The sequence below is a fragment of the Oryx dammah genome, unplaced genomic scaffold, assembly GCF_014754425.2.
Source record: "Oryx dammah isolate SB20612 unplaced genomic scaffold, SCBI_Odam_1.1 HiC_scaffold_17, whole genome shotgun sequence".
NCBI lineage: Eukaryota > Metazoa > Chordata > Mammalia > Artiodactyla > Bovidae > Oryx > Oryx dammah.
The window spans coordinates 29,010,897-29,036,177 of record NW_024070201.1 but is presented as its reverse complement, the minus strand read 5'-3'; the positions used below and the strand labels follow the sequence as shown (position 1 = coordinate 29,036,177).

The 25,281-nt window shown below is 39.4% G+C and overlaps 1 protein-coding gene and 1 non-coding gene across 3 annotated transcripts in view; one reads left to right on the top strand and one right to left on the bottom strand.

The window, feature by feature from the left end:
- CBL (Cbl proto-oncogene) overlaps nt 1-24,859 on the bottom strand; it is an 88,640-nt gene extending 63,781 nt beyond the window's left edge. For both annotated transcript variants that reach the window (XM_040258135.1, XM_040258136.1), the window contains exons 1-2: nt 24,582-24,859; nt 4,777-5,024 (exon numbers count right to left, since the gene is read on the bottom strand). In XM_040258135.1, coding sequence (XP_040114069.1) covers nt 4,777-5,024; nt 24,582-24,770 — 437 coding nt within the window. In that variant the 5' untranslated portion in view covers nt 24,771-24,859. The remainder of the gene's footprint in view (nt 1-4,776; nt 5,025-24,581) is intronic.
- TRNAG-CCC lies at nt 5,970-6,042 on the top strand. Its single transcript has one exon. It is a non-coding gene; the product is annotated as a tRNA-Gly (tRNA).
- Nucleotides 24,860-25,281: the final 422 nt, after the last annotated feature.

Sequence of the window (25,281 nt, the reverse complement as noted above, 5' to 3'; positions counted from 1 at the left end):
GCCAAAGTACTGGAGATTCAGCATCAGTCCTTCCAATGAATATTCAGAGTTGATTTCCTTTAGGATTGACTAGTTTGATCTCCCTGCTGTTCAAGGGACTCTCGAGAGTCTTCTCCAGCACCACGGTTCAAAAGCATCAATTCTTCGGCACTAAGCCTTCTTTATGATCCAACTCTCATATCATTACCTGACTACTGGAAAAACTATAGCTTTGACTAGATGGACCCTTGGAGAAGGCAATGGCAACCCACTCCACTACTCTTACCTGGGAAATCTCATGGACAGAGGAGCCTGGTAGGCTACAGCCTCGTAGGCTAAAGAGTCGGACACAACTGAGCAACTTCACTTTCACTTTTCACTTCATGCACTGGAGAAGGAAATGGCAACCCACTCCAGTATGCTTGCCTGGAGAATCCCAGGGACAGGAGCCTGGTGGGCCGCCATCATGGGGTCGCACAGAGTCAGACACGACTGACGTGACTTAGCAGCAGCAGCAGTAAATGGACCTTTGTCGGCAAAGTGATGTCTGCTTTTTAATATTCTGTCTAGGTTTGTCATAGCGTTCCTTCCAAGGAGCAAATGTCTTTTAATTTCATGGCTGCAGTCACCGTCTGCAGTGATTTTAAAGCCCAAGAAAATAAAATCTGTCACTGCTTCCACTTTTTCCCCTTCTACATGACATGAAGTGATAGAACCGGATGCCAAGTAACCCAGGTCAAAAAAACAAGCAGAGGATTCAAATAGACATTTTTCCAGAGAACATACAAAAGCAGAGAATAAACATAAAAAGATTGCTCATTTTATTACTTATTAGGGAAACAAAAATCAAAACAATGAGTATCTACTTCATACCCAGTAAGATGGCTATAACAAAAAAAATAAAAGTATTGGTGAGAAGTTGGAACACTTATACATTGCTTGGGGAATGTAAAATGGTGCAGCTGAAGTGGAAAACAATTTGGTGGTTCCTCAAAATGTTAAATACAGAATTACCATATGACTCAGCAATTCCACTCCTAGATATATATCCAATAGAACTGAAAACATATAGTCTTGCAAAAAATTGTGCATAAATGTTCATAGCAGCATTATTAGTAATAGAAAGCATCCAAATGTCTGTAATCAAAATGTCAATATAATATCAATAAAATATAATTACAATACAATATAAATACCCTGGTAGCACAGTGGAAAAGAATCCGCCTACCAATGCAGGAGACCCAGAAAACACGAGTTCGATCCCCAGGTCAGGAAGACCCTTGGGGAAGAAAATGGCAACCCACTCCAGTAATCCTGCCTAGGAAATCCCACGGACAGAGGCGCCTGGTGGACTATGGCCCATGGAGTCGCACAGAGTTGGACATGACTTAATGCACACACACACACACAAATACAATATAAATATAATTTTGCCATAAAAAGGAATGAAGTAATGATCTATGCTATAAGATGGATGAATGGGAAAACATGCTAAGTCAAAGATGCTAGACAAAAAAGGCCATATGTAAATGAAATGTCTATTACAGGCAATCCACAGAGACAGAAAGTAAATATTATTGATCACCAAGGGCTGGGGAGAAGCAGGAGTAGGGAATGGGGAGTGGCTGCTAATGAAAATGAGGCTTCTTTTTGGGGAGATAAAAATGTTCTGGAATTAAGTGGTAGTGACGGTTGCACAACTTTGTGAACACACTAAAAACTACTAAATTATATACTTTAAAAGGGTGAATTTTATGGTATATGAATTCTATCTCAATTTTTAAAACTGCATAGGAAAAAAGCCTCCTAACAACCAAAATACAGATCACAAAGATCATAAATCCATATATTTTCCTTTACTAAAAAAAATTGTATTCTCACCTCAAATTTATTTATTCCCACTTTATATATAGTTTGTACAAGCCTGGTTGTATGGTCAAAGCCTATAGTGGATTAAAAGCTTTATATCAGGGGAAATGAAATTGATACCAACAGACATATTGACAGTAAGATTTTTTTAAAAAAGCAAAAGAACTTACAAGCATCTTGTGAAGCCATGTAGTAAGAGCAAACTGGTTTATGCGTTTCATTACGTGTTTGTGTGCCTGCTAGGTCACTTCAGGCATGTCTGACTCTTTGTACCCCTACGGACTGTAGCCCGCCAGGCTCCTCTGTCCATGGGATTCTCCAGGCAAGAATATTGGAGTGGGTTGCCATGCCCTTATCCAGGGGATCTTCCCCATCTAGGGATCAAACACTTGTTTCTTATACCTCCTTCACTAGCAGGTGGGTTCTTTATCACTAGTCCCACTAGGTTATGCTTACTAATAACAAACAGCCTGACTCAACAATCTATGTTTATAGTAATAAAAGTAATGAAGATGATTCATATAATAAGAGCTAACCCATATGCCAATCACTGTTCTAAGTATCAAACATTTACTTATCAAATTCCCAACAAGAAAATTCACTGTTCTAAGTACCAACATTTCCTTATCAAATTCCCCACAAGAAAACTTGCATCATTATCTCATTTTACAGATGAGGAAACCAAGGAATCACACTGCTGCTGCTAAGTCACCTCAGTCGTGTCCGACTCTTTGCGACCCCATAGACGGCAGCCCACCAGGCTCCCCCATCCAAGATTCTCCAGGCAAGAACACTGGAGTGGGTTGCCATTTCCTTCTCCAATGCATCAAAGTGAAAAGTGAAAGTGAAGTCGCTCACTAAGTAAGTGGAAAAGTTAAGATTCAAACTAAGGCAGTCCACAGAGACTGAGTTAATCCTCTTCTTAACCAGTAGACTATCCTGCCTCTCAGTGATGAACTATCAGTCATAAAAATTAAAAAAAATAAAATGTCAATGTTCAGTGTGCTCCAAAAAGATTGAAAAATCTACAATTTTTGTTTCATCATTTTAAAAAAGCTGCAGTCCATGAGGTTACAAAGAGTTGCACATGACTTAGCAACTGAACAACAATTCAAAAAATAAATAAATAAAACCTTTTCTATAGCAGCATGTTATCAACAGGAGAACTTCTAGAGGTCAAAAAACAGCTCTTTACAATCTGACTCCAACCTGTATTTCCAGCTTATCTATCTCCCCTAGTTCTAGCCAAACCAGACTGCTCACGTTCTTTAAACAGAGCCTGCATTTTCACGCCACTGTGTTAAAGGCCTTTGCTTCACTCCTCTGCCTAGAAAATTCCTTCAAAAGATCCTTCAAAATCTAGCTCAAATAATACTTTCTCTGTGCCACATTCCCTGATGCCACTAGGCAAAACTGTTCACAAAGCATTTTGTATATATTTTTATTAAAGCATTTATCACATGACATCAGAATTAAATGCTTAACTCTTCTTTTCACCTCCCAGAATTAGAACCTAGTACACTGTGGATGATAAATAAAATTATTCTTAAGTTACGGTACTTAATAAAGTCCAAAATTACTTTTATTTTAATTTAGCAATACAAAACGACTGATTAATGTCTAAGTAGTCATGGTTTTAACAAAAACCATAAATTTTAAATAATTTGAGTAGACAAAGGTCATTTTCATATAAATTAGATGTTATAAAAGTTCCTACAAATAGAATTCAGTCACCAGAAATCTTCTTAAGAAGAAAATTCTAATACTCTAGACCAAACCTGAGTCATTTGTCACAGTAAAGTTAACATGAGTAATGATGTGGGTAAAATTTTAAGTGAGAGATGAAAGTTCCCAGAATCTAAGCCAACAGAATCAAAGGCTACAAGGATACCATTTAGTAAATTACTCCTTGGCACACTGACTGAATGCCCTCAGAAATTATTGTCCCTTCCAATTCAAGTCACTCCTCAAGAGTAAGTTACTCCCTAAAAAGTTCTAACAGAATTTATATCTTATTACTTGTTCCAGGTGAGTTAATATTTAATTCCGATTGGACAAAACACAACTATACGATACATGCCATCAATCTATTTCTCTCCCAATACGTAATTTACAACAACCAAGCCAATAACATATGGAACCGCCAATACAGTTTTTAGCATATAATAATTACAAAAGAATATTTAATGGTTCCTCAAATATTTATTGAATTAACTGCATTTTGCCAATTCTATTTGAAAAGTATTCTACTCTTCTCTATTTGAAAATCTACTTTACCTATAAAGGAAATGTCATTTCACTTAGGTTTTTTTTTTTTTTTTAAGTTATCCAAACTACTAGCTAATTTTTTTCTATTATCCCCAATTTATAACCTTACTTAATATGCTACCAGCTCAGGCAAATGAGGCTTCCCAGATGGAGCTTGTGGTAAAGAACACGCCTTCCAATGCAGGAGACATATGTAAGAGACACGGGTTTGATCCCTAGATGGGGGAAGATCCCCTGGAGAAGGGCATGGCAACCCACTCCAGTATTCTTGCCTGGAGAATCCCATGGACAGAGGAGCCTGGCGGGCCACAGTTCATGGTCCAAATCTGACCCCTTACTATTTACTGTCAACTCCAACTCCTTTCTTTCAAACTCTCACCTATCCACAAACTTCCGGATCTCTAAAAAACCGCCTGTCTCTAGCTCATCTTCCTGACTGTAAGTCACTCACTTTTCAGAGGTATATAAATGATCAGAGCTAGGGATGGATCACTACCCTCCAAGGCAATCTTTAACACAAAACACAGCTTTAAGTCAAAATGTTAACTTGGCGTTCTGTTTCTGTTGACATAAAATTAAAGCCAACTCAACTCTTTCTATGTGTTACCCATTTGGGCAGTCACAGACCTGAATAAATATTTGTGTAGTATTCTCCATTACCTAGGCTGAGAATTCTCCTCATACATTCTTTCTTTCCCCTCCTTGAAGAGGCTTATGGTCTGCTTAGTTTTCTTCATCAAATTCTCCATGAACACCCTAAAATACTCATTTTCTCCAAGTGTCTCCATCTTCCCCTCATATCTTGACAAGATAGTGCGGAGATGCTGGTAGGTATCTGGCAGCAGGTCTAAGATATAAGGTGGGCTATTCTTTAGCGCCAGCTTTGGGTTCTGACACAACCGCACCACCTGCAACAAATGGAAAAGAAGGACTATTACTTGGAGGATCTTATGGGCAACTTCCTTTTTTAAATTTAAAAAAGTTATAAAATATGTGCTCTTTTGCAAAAATACGAAAAATGCACAAGAATATAAGAAATGATCCATAACACCCCCCTACAGGCAATCACTTTTAGCAGTCCCCCGAAAGGGTGGGTTCTTAAAACTGTATTTAACAGTTCAGATAACACACAGAAGCCTAAACAATTGGGGTGGGGGAGACACCCACACACATGCCTAAAAAACGCTAGACGAAGTACAGCAAGTTCCTTTGAAATGCATGGCTCATCCCACAACAGAACAAAGAAATTTTCCAGAGGCACAAATAAGAACATGGCTGCCCTGGGAGGAAAACCTTGGAAATGTAGGGGCCTAGAGCTTTGACGACCACTGGGGGACAGGAGCACAGACTCTTGGACCCAGCAGAGAGTTGAAACCAACTCTTTCAAGACACCATTTCTTCCCATTTAAATGCAAGACTCTCAGAATGTTTGCCTGGTAATTCATTTTACCTTCTTTTAAACTTTTTTGCCTTCTTAGCTTTAAGTAGGTCTCTTTTTAGAAAACATATAGTCAGATTTTTTTAATCCAATGTAACAATCTTTGTCTTTTTGACTTGTGAGTTTAGTATATTTTATATTTGTTATAATGGTTAATAATTTGTATTCATTCTTATTCTTATTTAGCACTTTCCATTTACATAGATTTTTCTGTGTCTGAGAAAAACATAAATTAGCGGAACAATAATGTATATTTCAGTAAAGAAATAGACCCACACATATATAGACTCTTGACTTATCACAATGGAGTGATGATCTTTCCAAAAACAGTAGCGGTACAATCACACAGAAAGAAAAGAAAGTCAAACTAAACCCTCACCTTATACTATATAATAAACAAAACAAATCAAGGACTTCCCTGGTGGTCCAGTGGTTAAGACTCTGTACTCCCAATGCAGGAGACACAGGTTTGATCCCTGGCCAGGGAACTAAGATCCCATGTGCTATACAGCATGGCCAAAAATTAAGATAAAGAAAATAAAAAGAATCCACTCTTCAAAAAAAGGACAAAACAAAACAAAAAACCTAGATGGGATCTAGACCCAAATGTGAAAGGCAGCTTTAGAAGATAGGAAAACTATCTTTCATTACCTCATGATGGAGAAAAAATTCTGAAACAGGACCATAAATACATTAGCAATAAAGGAAAATATTAAAGACTACTATACTCTAAAAGAACTTCTAGATACCATGAAAGAGTGAAAACGCATGTACAGAAACAGAGAAGATATTTATAATATGTATATATTAAGACATATATATATATCCAGAATATATAAAGAGCATCTACAAATCAGTAAGGCAGATACAACCTAATACAAAATGAACAAAAGACTTGAACAAGAACAAAAGAAGATATCCAAATAACCACTAAACATATGAAATGGTCCTTGATCTTATTAATCATTTTAATTTCATTAAAATGAAAATCATACGCTAACTACCACTACACACACCAAACTGGAAATGCTAATCACTGGAAAGGAGCAAGGACCTGCAAATACTACTGGTGGGACTCTAAGCTAATAAAACCACCTTGAAAAACAGTTCAGCACTGTATTGTCAGGCTAAAAGATTCATATGCTCTACCAACCTGCAGATCTCCACCTGGAAAGGTATACTAGGATACACATATAAAAATATTTAACAACTAACAACTACCAACAACCCAAATGTCCATCAGCAGTAGAGTGGATAAACTGTAGTATATTTATTAGCAATAATACACTACGACATTGGAGAAGGAGATAGCAACCCACTCCAGTATTCTTGCCTGGACAAGGACAGAAGAGCCTAGCAGGCTACAGTCCATGGTGTCGCAAGAGCTGGACACGACTTAGTGACTACACCACCACCACCACACTACCACATGGATGATCCTCTCACAACAGGTCTAAAGAAACCAGAAAACAAACTAGACTTAACACCACTACACATATATGATTACACTACTGTTACAGAGACATCCCATTAAATTGTTGAGATATGCATACATGGGTGGTAAAAATATAAGTAACAGAAAAAAATAAAATGTATTTTATTTGCAGCTGATATAACTGTCCATGATTAAAATAAAGGAGAACTGACAAACCATTAGAAACAAACAGTCTAACAGGTTACTGGATTCAAAACCAATAAACCAAAACAGCATTCATAAATATTTTATAAATAATTTTAAAACAAGATTTTAATTGTCGTCATTTTAAATGGCTTAAATAAAATTTTAAGGCTCCTAGGAATACATCTAACAATTTGCAAGACTTTTATGAAGAAAATTATTAAACTTTACTGAAGAACGTAAAACAGAAATTAAGGAAGAATTGTATCATGTTTAAGGAAATGTCACTTCTTCCCCAAGTTAGTATATAAATGTAGGGCATGTCCTATCAAAACCCCAAAGAGCTTTTTCGCAGAACTTAACAAGTTGATCCCAAACTCACATGGAATAAAAAGAAATGAAAACCAGTCAAGCCTATTTTGAAGTAGGAGGTATTTACCCAATGGGCTATCAAGACTCTTTCATATCTTACAATTAAAATAATGTGATATTGGCCAAAGACAGATAAATGACCAAATGAATAAGGAGAGAGACCAAACAGAGACACACACATACAGAAATTCAGTATCAGAAGCAGCATTACAAATAAGTCCAAGAGGAGTTCCCTGGTGATCCAGTGGTTAGGACTCTGCACTTCTACTTCCGGGGCGGGTCCTCTCCCTGGTCAGGGAACTAAGATCCTGCATGCCCTGAGGCATGGCCAAAAAAATAGCAAACCCACAAATCAATTAAAGAGAAAAACTACTGGAAAACTGGTTATCCATATGGAAAAAATATATCCCTTACACATTACATAAGAAGTAAATTTCCGGTGAATTAAAGATTTTGTGCAGAGAAAAAGCTTTGAAGATTTTAGGAAAAAAATTTGGAAAATATTTGCTGAACTTTATGATCTCAAAGGGGAAGTATTACTTAAGACACAAAAACAAATCATAACCATAAACAAAACAAAAGACAACCCACAGAATGGGAGAAAATGTTCTCAAACAAAGCAACTGACATGGGATTAATCTCCAAAATATACAAACCAGCTCATTCAGTTCAATTTCAAAAAACAAAAAACCTAATCAAAAAATAAGAGGAAGATCTCAATAGACACATCTTCAAAGGAGACATACAAATGGCCAAATACATGAAAAGATGCTCAACATCATTAATTAGTAGAAAAATGCAAATCAAAACTACAGTGAGGGGTCACCTTACACCGGTCAGACTGCTCTGCTGCTAAGTCGCGTCAGTCGTGTCCGACTCTGTGCGACCCCATGGACTGCAGCCCACCAGGCTCCCCCGTCCCTGGGATTCTCCAGGCAAGAACACTGGAGTGGGTTGCCATTTCCTTCTCCAATGCATGAAAGTGAAAAGTGAAAGTGAAGTCGCTCAGTCGTGTCCGACTCTTTGAGACCCCATGGACTGTAGCCTACCAGGCTCCTCCGTCCATGGGATTTCCTAGCCATCATCAAAAAGTCTACAAATGGGGGGCTAGTGGTTAGGATTCTGGGCTTTCAACTGCATGGCCTGGGTTCAATCCCTGATCAGGGAACTGAGATCCTGCAAGCTGAGCTGTGCGCCAAAAAAAAAAAAGTATTCTTACACTTAGGGCATGATTTTGTTGTGCAGAATATAAATGGCTTCCTTTTAATCCATCCTGACAATCTTTGGTTTTAACTAATTTGACCTGTTTACACTTCAATTATGAAACTTATTATTGCAGGTCAAATACTGCCAATTTCATATGGTTCACTTAATAAGTTCTGACAGTATAGTAAGTAATAAAATAATTTACTGTTTCCAATGTGTCTCTCTTGTTTCACATTCCTTTACCTCCCCTTTCTAGCCCTCATTTAGTTTACGTGTTTATTGTCCCATTTTTCACCATTAGCTTGTCAAATACATATTCTTCTGCTACGCTTTAAATGAATACCTTAGTAATTATAAAATGCACTCTGATTCATGAAAACTTGTATCAAGTAGTATTTTACACTTCCCAGACAATGCAAGGGACATGGAGCACTAACTCCATTTACTCTTTTCAAGTCATGTGCTATTACTATCATACATTTTAATCCCAAATAGCATATCAAGTTCATAAGTCATTACTATTTTTTTAATACAGATAATATTCATTCATATTTACCCACATAACCACCCTTCATCCTCTTCACTGCATCTGAAATCATTTTCCTTCAGCCTCAAGAACACCCTATGCCCTTTAGGGTATAGGCTATGGACTATAAATCCTCCTCAGCTACAGGCATACCTCGGAGATACCACCATTTCCAGATCAAACCACTGCAATGAAGGGAGTACTGCTATAAAGCAACTCACGCAAAATTTTTGGTTCCCCAGTGCACATAAGCTATCTTTATATTATACTGCAGTCTATTAAGTGTCCAATAGTAATGTGTCTTTTAAAATAATATACATACCTTAATTTTAAAAAATTAAGGTATGTATATTAAGGTATACTAAAAAATTGCTAATCTTCAACTGACAACACAGAGCTGCCACAAACCTTCAATTTATAAAAACATGCATTATCTGTTAAGTGCAATAAAATGAGGTATGCCTTCTGGATACCACTGTTCCTGTTGAAAAGTCATGCTGTCAGTCTCACTGCTGCACCTTTGAATATAAAATGTCTTTTATTCTGTGGTTGCTTATAAGATTTCTCTTTTCTTCGGGCTTTACTAATAATGTGCCTCAGTGCAGTTTACTCTGGATTTTTCCCGGTGTTGAGAACACTTTAATTTATGACTTCATTTTCACCAGTTTTGGAAAATTCTCAACCAATTTCCCATCAAATACAGCTTCTGCCTCATTCTCTTTATTCTCTTTCTCAATTTCAAGTACTTGTGCATGAGAATTTTACTCAGTATTCCATATGTCTCTCATACTCTCCATCCTTTTGTCTCTCAGTGCTTCAGTCTAGATTTTTTTCTGACTTATGTTCCACTTCACTAATTTTTCCTTCAGCTTTATGCTGTTAAACCCAACCACTGAGTTCTTAACAATCAGTTCTTCTGCTTTTCAGTTCTAGAATTTCTATTTCATTATTTACCATTTCAGATCTCTGACAAAATTATCAATTTTACTTTCAATTCTTCTAGGACATTTATCATAGATATAAACCCATGACTGATAGCTCAAATATCTGTATCCCTTGTATGTTTCTATTATCAATCTTTCCTGTTCATTGTAGTTTACCTTTTCATAAGCCTTCCTAATTTTTATTGAGGACTGAACACTGTATATAAAAAATTACAGAGATAATCTGAGGCTATGGATGATATTATCCAGAAAGGATTTACTTTTGCTTCTAGCAAACAGATTAGCTAGGGACATGAGGAATTCCAGGTCGTCTTAATCTAACCCAAAATTGAGATTAAAAAGCTGGGTTTCAGTCTTCAGTTCCCTGTAAAGACAGAAGTAAATTACTCCTATAATTCAGGCCCTCAGGGACTTGACCCCCAAATCTAGAGTGTTTCCCTCCACCTTGGCAGGCCCTAATTCCAGTTTTTTGTCCTCCATGACATGAGCATTTTGAAAATTCTATTTGGCCTCTTCACCTATTGCTTTCAGAATCAACAATGACCTCATGGGCAAGGCAGCCTCAAAAATCAGGCTTACCTTTCAGAGCCTTCCTTATCTTCCAGATCCTGGCCTCTAATTCCTCATTGCCTTTATAGCTTTTTGACCTCTTCTAGTTTCTCTAGTTGCCAGCAGCATTATTTGGTTCCAAACAACCTAGTCTAACATTGGTACAAGAAGAAATCTGACTTCCTATGCTTTAATTCATATTTTAAAATGCCTATTTTCTTGTGTCACCAAAAGCTTATATAAACTTTTTAAAGACATCTAAATGATTGTACTCTATGGACATACTGCATCTTAAACCATCCCCTCCACTTTAACATTAATATTGTTTTTAAGTCTTCACTATTACAAATATCACTGCGATGAACAACTCTGGAATCACTAGGTCCATCTAGAACAATTGCAAAATTCCAATTTAATTGGTAATTGTTCTTCAAATGATGTAAGAGCATATGAAAATTTTTAAACTAAATGTTTTATCCTCTGTACATCATTTCCTGTACTTTTGAAACAGAGCCCTATATAAGCCTAGCAAATAAAGACAAGCTGAATCAACAAAAATATCTGATTTATGAATATTTTAACAGTGTTTTAGGAAGCGGCTCATCCTATTAAGGGTTTCAAGCCAAAAGGGAACAACACAGCCAAGAAACAGGACTCTACCTCAGAAGACAACATACTTGAAATGCAACAGAGTGATGAACTCATACTAATTTTTAAAAAGTAGTCTTTGATTTATAAGTATTACATTCCAAAATCTCATTTGTAAGACAGGTATTTATGACTGAGAATATACATTTATAATAAAAATTAAAATGGTAGGTTCTTAAATTGGTGCACGGAAGGAGTTAGGGGAGAGTGACATTGAGACTAAGAGACCAAGACTGAAGGTTTTATCTTCAGAGACTACGGAATGTGTTTCACGTGGATAAAGAGCCAGAAGAGAAGAAGATAAATTAAATGGGGTCTACAACCCAGCTAGGAACACTAAACACCTAATACCATAGAAAGAAGGGACACCTTCTTCCCCTAAAACAGGAAGAAAGGGAGTGAGGACAGGTTGAAACAGACACAAATATTTAAGAAGGTTGCACCTGGTTTTGATTTTTCTCAATGTACCCATTCAACAAATATGTCAGGTACTGGGACATAGAAGTGAAAATACAATAATCCTGAATCTGAGAGGAGTCAAGCAATAAACAACAAAAGGAAATCAATAAGAAAAATATCAGCTTCTTTGCAGATAATTAAAATAGAATAATAAGAAAATACTGAATGACACTGTGGCATAGTGAGTAGGGAAGGCTTCTCTAAGATGAACTTAGGCTCAGTTAAAATCACAGGAAGGAGCCAGTCATGTAGAATCAGCAGAAGAGTAGGTCAAACAGAGAGAACAACTAATCCAACAGCCCTAGAGTGGGAAGAGGTTTGGATCTGAGGAACAGAAAGGTCAATGAGACTAAAATGTAAAGAGCAAGGTAAAGAGGGTCATTAAGAGAGAGATGTGGAGCATCAGGGAATTAAAAAGGAGACAGTAAGAGAAAGCCTAAAATATAAGTGTTTATGTGTTGAATTGAAATGTTTTAATACAACAAGATTATACCAAATAGCCGCATCAGAATGTCCTATTTCAGTCTTTTATTTTCAGTAAATTTCTTAACCTCTGAGCCTCAGTTTTTACCTGTAAGACAATAATACCCATCTCATAATAAGTGTTTATGAAGGGACTGCACAATTTCAAAAAAGAAAAAGCAGACATTTAAGGCTCGTCCCCTCCCCATTTCCATATAACTTGACCAGGTTTATCTGCAGGTTACACAGGAATTATCTATTGAAGACAGGTTAGACCTCACATAACCTTTTGATAACTCCCAGAAACTGACACCATTATTCCTACCATCCTGGCCATGCTGCAGGTAGCCTTCTAAACGTGTATGGTCTCAGACTACTTCGTAACCAAAAGATAGAGAAAAGGCAGCAAGCCTCCCAAGAATAGCGTGACTAACAACCTGCCAAAGCTACAGTATCCACTCCTACAAAGGTTCAAATCAAGCAGAGGTCCCTCCAAATTTATTATAGCCAAGGCCACACACCCCTAACCCATATATTCTCCCTGCTGCTGCTAAGTCACTTCTTTTGTGTCCGACTGTGCGACCCCACAGACAGCAGCCCACCAGGCTCCTCTGTCCCTGGGATTCTCCAGGCAAGAACACTGGAATGGGTTGCCATTTCCTTCTCCAATGCATGAAAGTGAAAAGTGAAGGTGAAGTCACTCAGTCGTGCCCGCCTTTTCGAGACCCCATGGATTGTAGCCTACCAGGCTCCTCTGTCCATGAGATTCTCCAGAGTGGGTTGCCATTGTCTTCTCCTATATTCTCCCTAATTCAAAGCAAACGTATTAAGAATTCAGGCTAAAATGGAGTATTTGCCTAATACCTCTGGGAAAAAAGGTATACTTCCTTCCAATAACAAAACTAAACTAAAATTGTTCTGCCCAACCTATAGTAAGCAAACAATAAATGCTGTTAATGACAATGAACTGAAAAACCATATTACCCCTCACAACAAACAGATTTAAAATATCATGAGGTCTAAAATGTCTCCTAAACACTTGATTAGTTCACATTTTTGAACCACCACCATCCCATGGTACATCCCATGAATGTTACCAGTCCCTCCTTAGAATGTGACCTCATAAAGATCATTTATAGATTAAATATCTGCTTTTCTCAAGATATTTCAAAGATAAATCATCACATGACCAGGAAAATCAGCACTCCACTGACAACTCTGAGTCTTTAGCACTAACACAGACCATAAAGAAAGTATATAGGTTGAGTAACTTTTTTGATATTAAAATCTCCACAAAAAAAAATTCCCTAAATATTTAGAGCCTCTAGGGGAAAAGTTTCCCAAAGCCTTTGTGAATAATTCAACTCAATAGTTAACAAACATCAAAAGCCAAAAGAACCTGCCTTTACTACTTAGGGATACAAGGTGGCTCAGACATTAAAGGCGTCTGCCTACAATGTGGAAGACCTGGGTTTAATCCCTGGGTCAAGAAGATCCCCCTGGAGAAGGAAATGGCAACCCACTCCAGTACTCTTGCCTGGAAAATCCCATGGATGGACAGAGGAGCCTGGTAGGCTACAGTCCATGGGGTCGCAAAGAATTTTAAACACTTAGTTTTCATTAACCTCTAAAGTACAAATGAGCATTCTGAGCTTTAAAACTTCACCAAAAGAATTTCTGAAAGATATTTTCCTGTCTATTCTCCATTTGACTAATTTTATTTTGCTTTACAAGTCCTGGAATAGCAGAAATGGCTTCCTTTTGTTTACTTCTACCTGTACGTTTACAGCATCACTCAGAACAATGTCAAAAAGAAACACACTCAGCTCCGGGAAACCAACAATATACTTGTACAGCCGCCATATACTCCATTCATAATAGCTTCCTCACTGGCCTAACACCTCCCTTTGCTTCTGCCAAGGGCTCAACAGTCAACCAAAAAAAATTTGGAAAGTGCTATGATTACAATAAATAGGAATAAATTATGGTTGGAAATTGCCTAATTCTATTCTGAACACAGAATCTTCTACAACACTAAGGAATTAAATTTCTAGTTAGGCAGAAAACTATAAGCTTATAGTTTTAGTATAACTTATAGACTATGAATGATTAAGTATTTTTTTTATCTCTGTAACCTTAACTTATCCATGGAAGCATTTTTCATTTCAAACTTTTTCGTATGATAAAAAGCATGATTAAAATAACCACTTTGCTTCAAAAGCAAGTATTCAGTATGGTGAACTATACATAAAACACAGAAAATTTGATTACAGTTTTAAAGAATCAGTTGCTCAAGAGAACAGGAAGTACAGCAGAAAGGACTAGGAGCCAAGAGACCTGGGTCCTAGTCTGGTGACTGACATTAACTGGCTATGTGACCTTGAGCAGGTTACTCATCTTTCTGGGACTCTCTCCTTCTACAAATTAAATTAGATCAATTAATTTCTTAAAGTCTTCTTAAAGCTTCAAATTTTAGAAACTAATCAACTTAGAAACTTAAAAGAGATTTTAAGTTTTACAAGTGTAACTACACAGTGAAGTATTTAAGTGAAAACAACTCCTGACTTTTTTCAAAGAGAAATCAGAAACCCATATTTTTTAAGAGAAACATATCATCACTAGTAATAGCCTCAAGGAAAAAAAGGCTTTTACTTCTAACTACTATTATCCATTATTGATTTATCAAAACCCATTCAGGGACCTGAACTATAACTACTACCCAGTTCAGTTCAGTTCAGTTCAGTCGCTCAGTCGTGTCCGACTCTTTGCAACCTCATGAATCGCAGCACGCCAGGCCTCCCTGTCCATCACCAACTCCCAGAGTTCACCCAAACTCATATCCATCGAGTCAGTGATGCCATCCAGCCATCCCATCCTCTGTCGTCCCCTTCTCCTCCTGTCCCCAAGCCCTCCCAGCATCAGAGTCCTTTCCAATGAGTCAACTCTTTGCATGAGGTGGCCAAAGTATTGGAGTTTCACTTTAGCATCAGTCCTTCCAAAGAACACCCAGGACTGATCTCCTTCAGAATGGACTGGCTGGATCTCTTTGCAGTCCAAGGGACTCTCAAGAGTCTTCTCCAACACCACAGTTCAAAAGCATCAATTCTTCACATCAGCTTTCTTCACAGTCCAACTTTCACATCCATACATGACCACTGGAAAAACCATAGCCTTGACTAGATGGACCTTTGTTGGCAAAGTAATGTCTCTGCTTTTGAATATGCTATCTAGGTTGGTCATAAGTTTCCTTCCAAGGAGTAAGCGTGTTTTAATTTCATGGCTGCAGTCACCATCTGCAGTGATTTTGGATCCCCCCAAAATAAAGTCTGCCACTGTTTCCACTGTTTCCCCATTTATTTGCCATGAAGTGATGGGACCAGATGCCTTGATCTTAGTTTTCTGAATGTTGAGCTTTAAACCAACTTTTTCACTCTCCTCTTTCACTTTCATCAAGAGGCTCTTTAGTTCTTCATTTTCTGCCATAAGAGTGGTGTCATCTGCATATCTGGGTTGTTGATATTTCTCCCAGCAATCTTGATTCCAGCTTGTGCTTCATCTAACTGGGCATTTTGCATGATGTACTCTGCACATAAGTTAAATAAGCAGGGTGACAATATACAGCCTTGACATACTCCTTTTCCTATTTGGAACCAGTCTGTTGTTCCATGTCCAGTTCTAACTGTTGCTGCCTGACCTGCATACAGGTTTCTCAAGAGGCAGGTCAGGTGGTTTGGTATTCCCATCTCTTTCAGAATTTTCCACAGTTTATTGTGATCCACACAGTCAAAGGCTTTGGCATAGTCAATAAAGCAGAAATAGATTTGAGAAGTGTTGGGCAGAAAGTGAAGAGGAACTCTAAAGCCTCTTGATGAAAGTGAAAGAGGAGAGTGAAAAAGTTGGCTTAAAGCTCAACATTCAGAAAACTAAGATCATGGCATCTGGTCCCATCACTTCATGGCAAATAAATGGGGAAACAGTGGAAACAGTGGCAGACTTTATTTTGGGGGGACCCAAAATCACTGCAGATGGTGACTGCAGCCATGAAATTAAAACACGCTTACTCCTTGGAAGGAAACTTATGACCAACCTAGATAGCATATTCAAAAGCAGAGACACTACTTTGCCACCAAAGTCCATCTAGTCAAGGCTAAGGTTTTTCCAGTGGTCATGTATGGATGTGAAAGTTGGACTGTGAAGAAAGCTGAGTGCCAAAGAATTGATGCTTTTGAACTGTGGTGTTGGAGAAGACTCTTGTGAGTCCTTTGGACTGCAAGGAGATCCAACCAGTCCATCTGATGCTGAGGCTGAAACTCCAATACTTTGGCCACCCCATACGAAGAGCTGACTCATTGGTAAAGACCCTGATGCTGGGAGGGATTGGGGGCAGGAGGAGAAGGGGACGACAGAGGATGGAATGGCTGGATGACATCACTGACTCAATGCACATGAGTTTGGGTGAACTCCGGGAGTTGGTGATGGACAGAGAGGCCTGGCGTGCTGCGATTCATGGGGTCGCAAAGAGTCGGACAAGACTGAGCGACTGAACTGAACTTCTCAAATACCACCCAACACTATTTATTAAAAACACTCTGCCACTTACAACTAATTACCAATCTCATTATTTTCATTTATCACATTAATCACAGGACAAAAATACAGTCAATAGGAAATTAAACAACTGACATCTGCTTACAGCTTATCTGTGCAGTTTTTATATATGGATTCTGTCTTTAAAAGGAAAAAATAATTCTCTCCCCAGACTTATCAATGCAACTTCAAAACCAAATACTTAGCATGAACTAGAGATTAAATTATTTTAGCATCATTTTTGGATGTCAGACCCTAATTAGAGCACAACTGTGAATTAGGATATTATAGAGTTTCCAGTTTGGTCTAAAGCACCTCCCCAGTTCCAATTCCCTTTCTGGTCTCAAGGATTAGGTAAAGATTTGCCTGATGGTTCCCATGGTGTGGGGTATAGGGAGCAGGGCTGGGATTCCTCAGCCAGTATAACTTCAGTTATATCTCTAGTTTGTAAATGTGAGCATTGGCTCATTCTTAACTCCCTAGCACCCAGCAAGAAGTTCAATGAAAATGTGATGTGGAAAGGTGCCAGCACAATTTTCACCTAAAGGAACTAGGAATCAGCTACCATATTTAAATCAACAAACTAGACAAGGATTGCGGATGAAAGCAGATTTTTTGGAAGGCAATGTGCCAATACATACTTTTCAAAGTTTAATGTATGATTCCCTTGACCCAGTACATTTCATTTCTAGAAGTTTATTCTGAAGAATACCTAGAAACTGCATAATAGATTGTCACTGTAACACTGTTTCTAATATTAAAAATCAGAAACAACCTAGAAGACTATCACTATGATTTATAACATATCCATATTATAAAATCTTAAATAAAACTTAAAAGAATTCAAGGAGACCTACATGTTGTATCAACATAGATAATCTTTTCATTCTAGAAGCACTTTTGTTTAAAAATCCCACTTTTGCTTAACAATGTATTTTATATGTATTAAAAACATTATATATACCACTTATCAAATTTAAGAACATAATATCTTAAACATAAATAAGATACTCCACTTGTTTTTAATAAAATTTGTCAAACTTATCTAAAATAAAAGTAACTGTGGAAGAGGCCTTGCTTCTTGAAGTATGATCCATGTCAGCAACACAGAGTTTAAGGCCCCACCTCAGACCTATTCAGACAAGATCCACAGATCTGAATTTATGTTAAAGTCTGAGAAGCACTGGTTTATAAAACTCACTTAAGAGTCTGAACACCAGTTCAAGATCCACATTAAAAAACAAAACTATGAGTTGGGTGGCTTATCTTACTTAATTTCTCTGAATCTTGTTTCGATCTCATAAGACACATTATTTTGAAATTTTTACTGTATCAGCAGATGTGAAATTGTAAACTGCTCCACAATATAAGGAATTAGTAGCTGTCAGTCTTCGCGACTAAATGCTAAGAAGGCAACAACTTGTTCAGAGCCGTTTAGAAAAAGGAACTGGAGGGATGGACCCCAAGTAGTAGACAGTGGTTACCTCTAGAGAGAACAGTAGTTTAGGGGTAGGAGAGTAAAGGTAGGCTTACATTTTGTTCTATATATTTTATGATCCATAAACTGTTTCTCACAAAGAGTGCTATATTTGTATACTGCTATTCAGATAGGTTTCTCCGGGCAAGAATACTGGAGTTGGTTGCCATTTCCTTCTCCAGGGGATCTTCCCAACCCACGTTCTAACCCAGGTCTCCCGTATCATAGGCAGACTCTTTACTGACTGAGCCACCAGGGAAGCCCAGGGCTAAGAAAGGAGGCAGGAATTAGGATCCCGTCCCCCTCACTGAAGGAGCAGCGGGTTGGCCTCATTTTAAGATTTCCTCATGGCTGATCCCAGAGCCACAGGGAAGGTCAGGAGTGGCTGTGAGGAGGCGCCCGAGGTAGTGGACACCGCTGAGTAAGACCTGCCACCCGTCCTGGAAGTTGCATAGGGGAGACCCTAAGTCACTGCTGATTAAGGAGCTTCTATAGTAGTGACATTCCATCTCCTAGGGCTTGACTCCCCATGGGTGTGCACCATGAATGCCATCACCCCTTTCCCCGCCTCCTTTTGGAAGCTGCTGCAGGAAGGAACATTGTGGGGACAGAGCTGAGGCTGGCTTCCAGTGCTCCTGGTTGACTACTCCCACCTATTTCCTTCCAGCACAAAATGTGCTAATCATGAAAACATTTCACAATGACTTGCTTGTTGTAATACCCCTCTTCCAACAAACCTAATGGAGATCAGAATTAATAACTTCACTGGAAAATGTGAATGAAATTTAGGCTCAGTTTTCAAACAAATACTTAGACCATTTTTCTTTTAATACTTAGTTCATTTTTCTTTGAATGCTCTAGGTTAGTCATGAGTGGACATTCTCATATGGTTGACTGTAACATGAACTCCACTGAAAGTAGACTTGGGGAACCAACTTGCCCATGTATATACAGCTAACATATGAAAAACAGGTTTCATTATAGCAAGAGTCACCAAAAACTTCAACCAAAGCCACAAAATGAACAGAGCAGATTATCTTCTTCCCCAGCCTAAACCCTTCAAAATTTCTATCATGAACCACATGAAATGCTCAGTGAGCTCACCTTTCACAAGAATTAAGGGAGAATATTACATTCATTGGGGGAGTTCTTAACAGGTTTGAAAACAGCACCATCTTTTTTTACAATGACTATGTATCACTTTTATAACCAAAAGAAGGTAAAAACTACTTTTAGCAAATGTTATTTTAATTCAACACTCCCCCCCAAAAAAATTCCCTACCTTATCCCCCTAATTAATCACACAGAAAATAAGGGAGCATGTTTCAATCTCATTTTACTTTATTAAAATGTCTGCGCTTCATTCAGCAAGTATAATACCATATATTAGACACAGGCACTGAAGTTAAGACAAAGCCTTGATCTTGAAGAGATCTAGTGGAGGAAGAGACAGATGAAATAAAAAGTGATAAATGCTACCACAGATAACATGAATTAAGTATCGTGGAAAAATAACATGTAGAAGCCGCCACAATAACCATGCAAAGTAACCAGTACACAAAATTTGAAAAGACACAAATCTTTAACTTAAAAGTAGATACTTCTTTTAATGGTACTAGTTAAACATCATGTTAATATCATTTAAGAAAATATCTACTTTGTGTGTGAATGGTGGTGTGAAAGTGTGCATGAGGATTGCTGTTGTATACCTACACAGGTCACTTTCTGAAAAATGACTTTCATTATCAAGACTGTTGTATATCTGAGAACTTACTGTATGGAGGAAATAACTAAGCCTTGTTCAGTTGCTAAGCTGTGTCTGACTCTTTGTGACCCCATGAACTGCAGCATGCCAGACTTCCCTGTCCATCACGGTCTCCCCGAGTCTGCTCAAACTCATGTCCACTGAGCCGGTGATTCCATCCAACCATCTCATCTTCTGTCTTCCCCTTCTCCTGCCCTCAATCTTTCCCAGGATCAGAGTCTTTTTTCCAATGAGTCAGCTCTTCATATCAGGTGGCCAAAGTATTGAGAGTTTCAGCTTCAGCAACAGTCCTTCCAATGAATATTCAGGGTTGATTTCCTTTAGGATTGACTGGTTTGATCTCCATGCTGTCCAAGGGACTCTCCAGACTCTTCTCCAACACCACAGTTCAAAAAAGCATCAATTCTTTGGTGCTCAGCCTTCTTTATGGTCCAACTCTCATATCCATACTTTGACTACTGGAAAAACTTTGACTGTACAGACATTTGTTGGCAAAGTGATGTCTCTGCTTTTTAACAGGCTGTCTAGTTTTGTCATAGCTTTCCTTCCAAGGTACAAGCCCCAGCTAAGCCTTAGGAGGTAGGTAATCCTGGATTCTAAGTCAAGCTCCCTATTAACTAAGTAACATAACCTCTTCAAAGCTAAGTACCCAAAAAAGAGGAATGATACTGCCAAAGAACCAGTGAAAGAAATTAATGTAATTAATAATGATTACCACTTCTATACCTCTTCCTTTCAGTTTTCCTTTGGGGACACACAAAGCAATTTCATTTAACAAATATTTACAAATGCACTTACTATTGTGTAAGACCTCGTGATTAGAGACTGCAGGAGATAAAGAGATCACAGCTGTTGTCCTCGTGATATTTACATCTTGAGAGGTTAGGATAGAGAAGAAATATGTGCTTTTTTTTTTTTTTTTAAGTCTTTTGGCCAAACTGAGTGGCATGTGGGATCTTAGTTCCCTAACGAGGGATTGAACTCATGCCCCCTGCACTTGCAGTGCAGAGTCTTAACCACTGGACCACCAGTGAAGTCCCTGTACGTGATGTTTAAACTTAAGAGATCCCGTATCACACTGAACATCCTTACTTAGTCACTTATCACTATAATGGAATCTCCTGGAATGCAAGAATTTACACGTAGTGCTATCCTTGGGATTTAGTGAGCATGCAAACATAGGGGAAAGGTAAAAAGGAAGGGAGAAAGCAATCCAATGAAACATACGGATTCATAAATTCTGTTACGTGCATTTTACTTCCAAAATACAAGAAGTTACTTAAGGTGCTTTTTTTTTACAGCAAGCCGGAAAAGGTAAGTAGTAGAAGGATTATCTTTTTAGAAAGCTTTTTCAAACCTATGATTTAAAGGAAAGCATTTTTCCAATAAATTATATTCCATTAAATAAATCAATACCTCGAGGTTTTACTAACGTAAGCTAATTTAAAATAAAAACACAGCAGGGACCTAAAATACTGCCAGCATGATGCTCTACTTCAGCGGTGGACAAACTAAAGCGTGAAGGATTTTTCTGTATACCTGCAAGATAAGAATGGCTTTCACATTTTGAAAGAGCTGTAAAGACAACAGCAGCCAAGAATACAGAACTGCATAGGTGGCCAGCAATGCTTAAAGTATTTACTATCTGTTCCATGACAGAAAGTTTGTCAACTCCCACTCTATCTCACAATGGAATTTTGATTTTGAGTCTCTCACTAAATTAAATACTTGATATTTACATTTAAGGCAATTATATGATTGCTTTCTCTACCCCCTAGCCAGCTGTCTATTTCCTTACTAGCCACTTTCTTCACATACGGGTAGCTTCACAAATATCAATTACAATATACTGGGGTGGCAAGGGAAAAAAAAAAACTATAGAGACTGAACCACATCTTCTGTTTAATAACAAGCATCCTAGCACAAGCATTTTTCCAACAATGAGTTCAAGTTTTGCAATGGAATAGTAAATTGAACCTACATTGACCAGAACCCATGACTCAGGCCAACTTCTCCATCCATGTATATCAAATACGGAGGAGAGGAGACAGTTTCCAGTACTAAATCAATAAGCTGATTAATAATATGCTGGAATAATATTCACCTAGCTTTAATGACAAGGTTAAAACAGGTAAGAGATGGTGACTTAGAGCTAAATTCAATAAATGAGTGGGACATTTGTGGATTTAACACGAAGTTCTTCATCACTTGTATTATACGACATGAAGTCAAGAAGGGTTAGTGATACATTAAGACTGTCAACAATAAAGTGAAAAGAGAGAACATTTATGCTCAAAACATCAAGAGTAAAAGAGCACACTCTAACAACATTACAGGTATTCAGAAAATCTGGAAAGCAGAATAAATCTACCGGATTAACACATCAGAAAGAAGAACGAAGCTTTCATTTCAGCACAACCAGTAACATGTGATACAGGGCACAGACTTTCGAATCATCTTTCAAAACATTCAACACAAGAATAAAACCACCGCTCTTCCTACACTAGAATGGAAAAGGTAGAAACCTACTTTCCTTCAACTATCAAAACCTGAAAAGCCTTTGACTCAAAACAGAGGTCTTTATTCTTCCCAAATAATTAAACATTCTGCAGAAGAAATCATACTACACACTCTTTAAAAAGATGGAGTTAAGGCTTAAGGGGTCGGGGCAACCATTTTAAGGACTACATTACAGAGACTCTAGAGTTTGACAAAAAGTTTTATTTTTAAGGAGAGGTCTCTAATCAATATAATCTTGATACATTGCAGGTTGATACATGTGTCTCAAATGAGAAACTAATTAGAAATGCAAATTTCAGGAGAAACTTTTTAAGTCAACTCTAAATCCCCAAAATGCAAACCTACAATCTTCAGATTTTGAATATATTCAATGTATTTTTTTAAAGTATCAATGCACTTAAAATTCCCTTAACTGCCTATCTTTCTGTAATGGTTTTACTGCAATTTCTAAGAATGAAATTAGCATTGTAACAGTAATTACAATACCAATTGCTTAACATGAGAAAAACCAGCCCTGAAAAAGTAGCTTCTGAAGCCACTGATATGCACTACAGGAGTGCTAATTCACACAGGACTTATTAAGTATTTCTACAGCACATTTATATCTGCCAAGTGCTTCATAATCACTTTTATTAGCTGTTTCTAGTCCAAAGCAATCCATGAAAAACTTTACAGAAGAGGAACCTAGGCTCAGAGAGGAACCAAAGAAAACCAATTTTACTGTGGAGGAAATAACACCATTCTCTTACAATATACGCCTGATCCTTCTAACCATCTTTCATCTGCAGAATGAATTTTGCAAAAATCAGTTACTGATAAATGTTGAAAAACAGAAAGGAAAAACTGAATGCTCTGGAACAAACCGTTAAGCTTGGGACTAACTACTACCTTTCATTATACGGACATACTATAAGGAAGTAAAATTCTGTCAAATGCCAAGCTTAAAGTGAAGTTATTTTTCACACTTGCTAAAAAAAAAAAAGTAAAGCAGCTCATCTAACAATTTTAAAGTCAGGTTCTGTAATAAGGAGTCAGGATCATTAACAAAAAAAGTAGAACCCAACACAAAGAGTGTGTGTGAGGAGGAAGTTCTGGAAGGAGTCAGAATCTGCTGCTTAACCCACTCGGTCAACGTATCTCTCCGAAGATAAAGGTTATAACCAGAACTTGTGGTTTAATCAGTGCATATCTCAGCACCAGCAATGGATCCCATCCAATGTTTTGGAAGAGAAAAACTTGAGCCAGCGCTAGATGTGGAGGAAAGTTCCTTCCTCGGTCCATTTAAATATTCCCATTTCTTTTATCTCTGTCACATCTTAATGAGAAGAAGGGAAGAAAAAAAAAAAAACAATTGTACGCTCACCCAGAGCAGTCTGCCCGCGGAGTTGTCAGGACCCCAGGTCTCTCCATCAGAGCCCGTAAAACCCAATTCCCTAATTAGAGCCCGTCCAGCTCAGTCCCAGCCGGTAAATCAAGCGCTCTTCCTCACCGCCCCCTCCCTCCTATCTCCCGGGGCCAATTCCGTGACCCACATCCCTACATCCTGCGCAGAGCCCCAAACTCTGCAGCCCCACTAGACTTCCGCCCCGGTGGCTCCCCAGTTAACCTCCCCCAGCCCCCACCCCATCTTTGTCTCGCAACCCCAAACACACCACCTCAACGTTCCCCCCGACTCCCAACCGCAGCCCTTCCCCCTCCGCCGACCCCCGTCCTCCTGATCTCCTCCCTACCCGCACACCCCCCAGCCCTCGGCCCCGTCACCCCGGCTCCTCGCCTCCCCAGCCTTGCACGACCCGTCCCCTCCCCCAGCTTCCTCCGTCCCTTCCTTCCCCTCCCTCAGCCCCTCCGCCCACGCCCACCCCTGTTCCCGCGGGTGCTCCGCAGGGCCTTTCACCTTGTCCATGAGCTTCCAGCACTTCTCCACCATCTTCTTGTCCACGGTCCCCGGCGGGTGGGGGCTGAGGTGGTGGTGGTGGTGGTGGTGCGGCTGGAAGGCGTCCTTCATGAGCCCGATCAGGCCGCCGGAGCCCCCGGAGCCGCCGCCGCCCCCGGCCCCAGAGCTCTTTTTCACGTTGCCGGCCATGGCCCGGGAGAGGGTCAGGGCCCAGCCGCGTCCGCCGGCTCCGCTCTGCTGCAAGTGAGGGAAGGAGGGCGTGAAGGAGGGGCCTCTCCCGGCCGCCGCCGCCGCCGCCGCCGCAGCCGGCCGTCCGGCGGAGGGAGGGGCGGCCGCGGGGAGGGGAGTGGGCGGCGCCGGGCGCGCGAGTCCGCGCGGGCGCGCCCCCTCACAGAGCGCGAGCCCGGGGGGAGCGCGCGGGGCTCGGAGAAGCGAGCGGCCGCGTCTGGACTGAGGAGCGGCCTCTCCTGCGCCTCCCCCTTCCCGAGTCACCGCGCCCGGAAAGCCGCCGCCAAGTTTCCGCGCCGCCTCCCCCGTCCCTGCCCCCGGGGGGCGGGCCCAGGCCGAACCGTCCCCCTTCGCCCCCTGCTGGAAGAGTTGAGGAAAGGGCGGGGCGTGGCTAACGTGGAGTCTGCGCACTAGGCAGAAGCCGGCTCTCCATGTTCCCTCTGGGTTGTGGGTTGTCAGCCCTGGAGGAGGT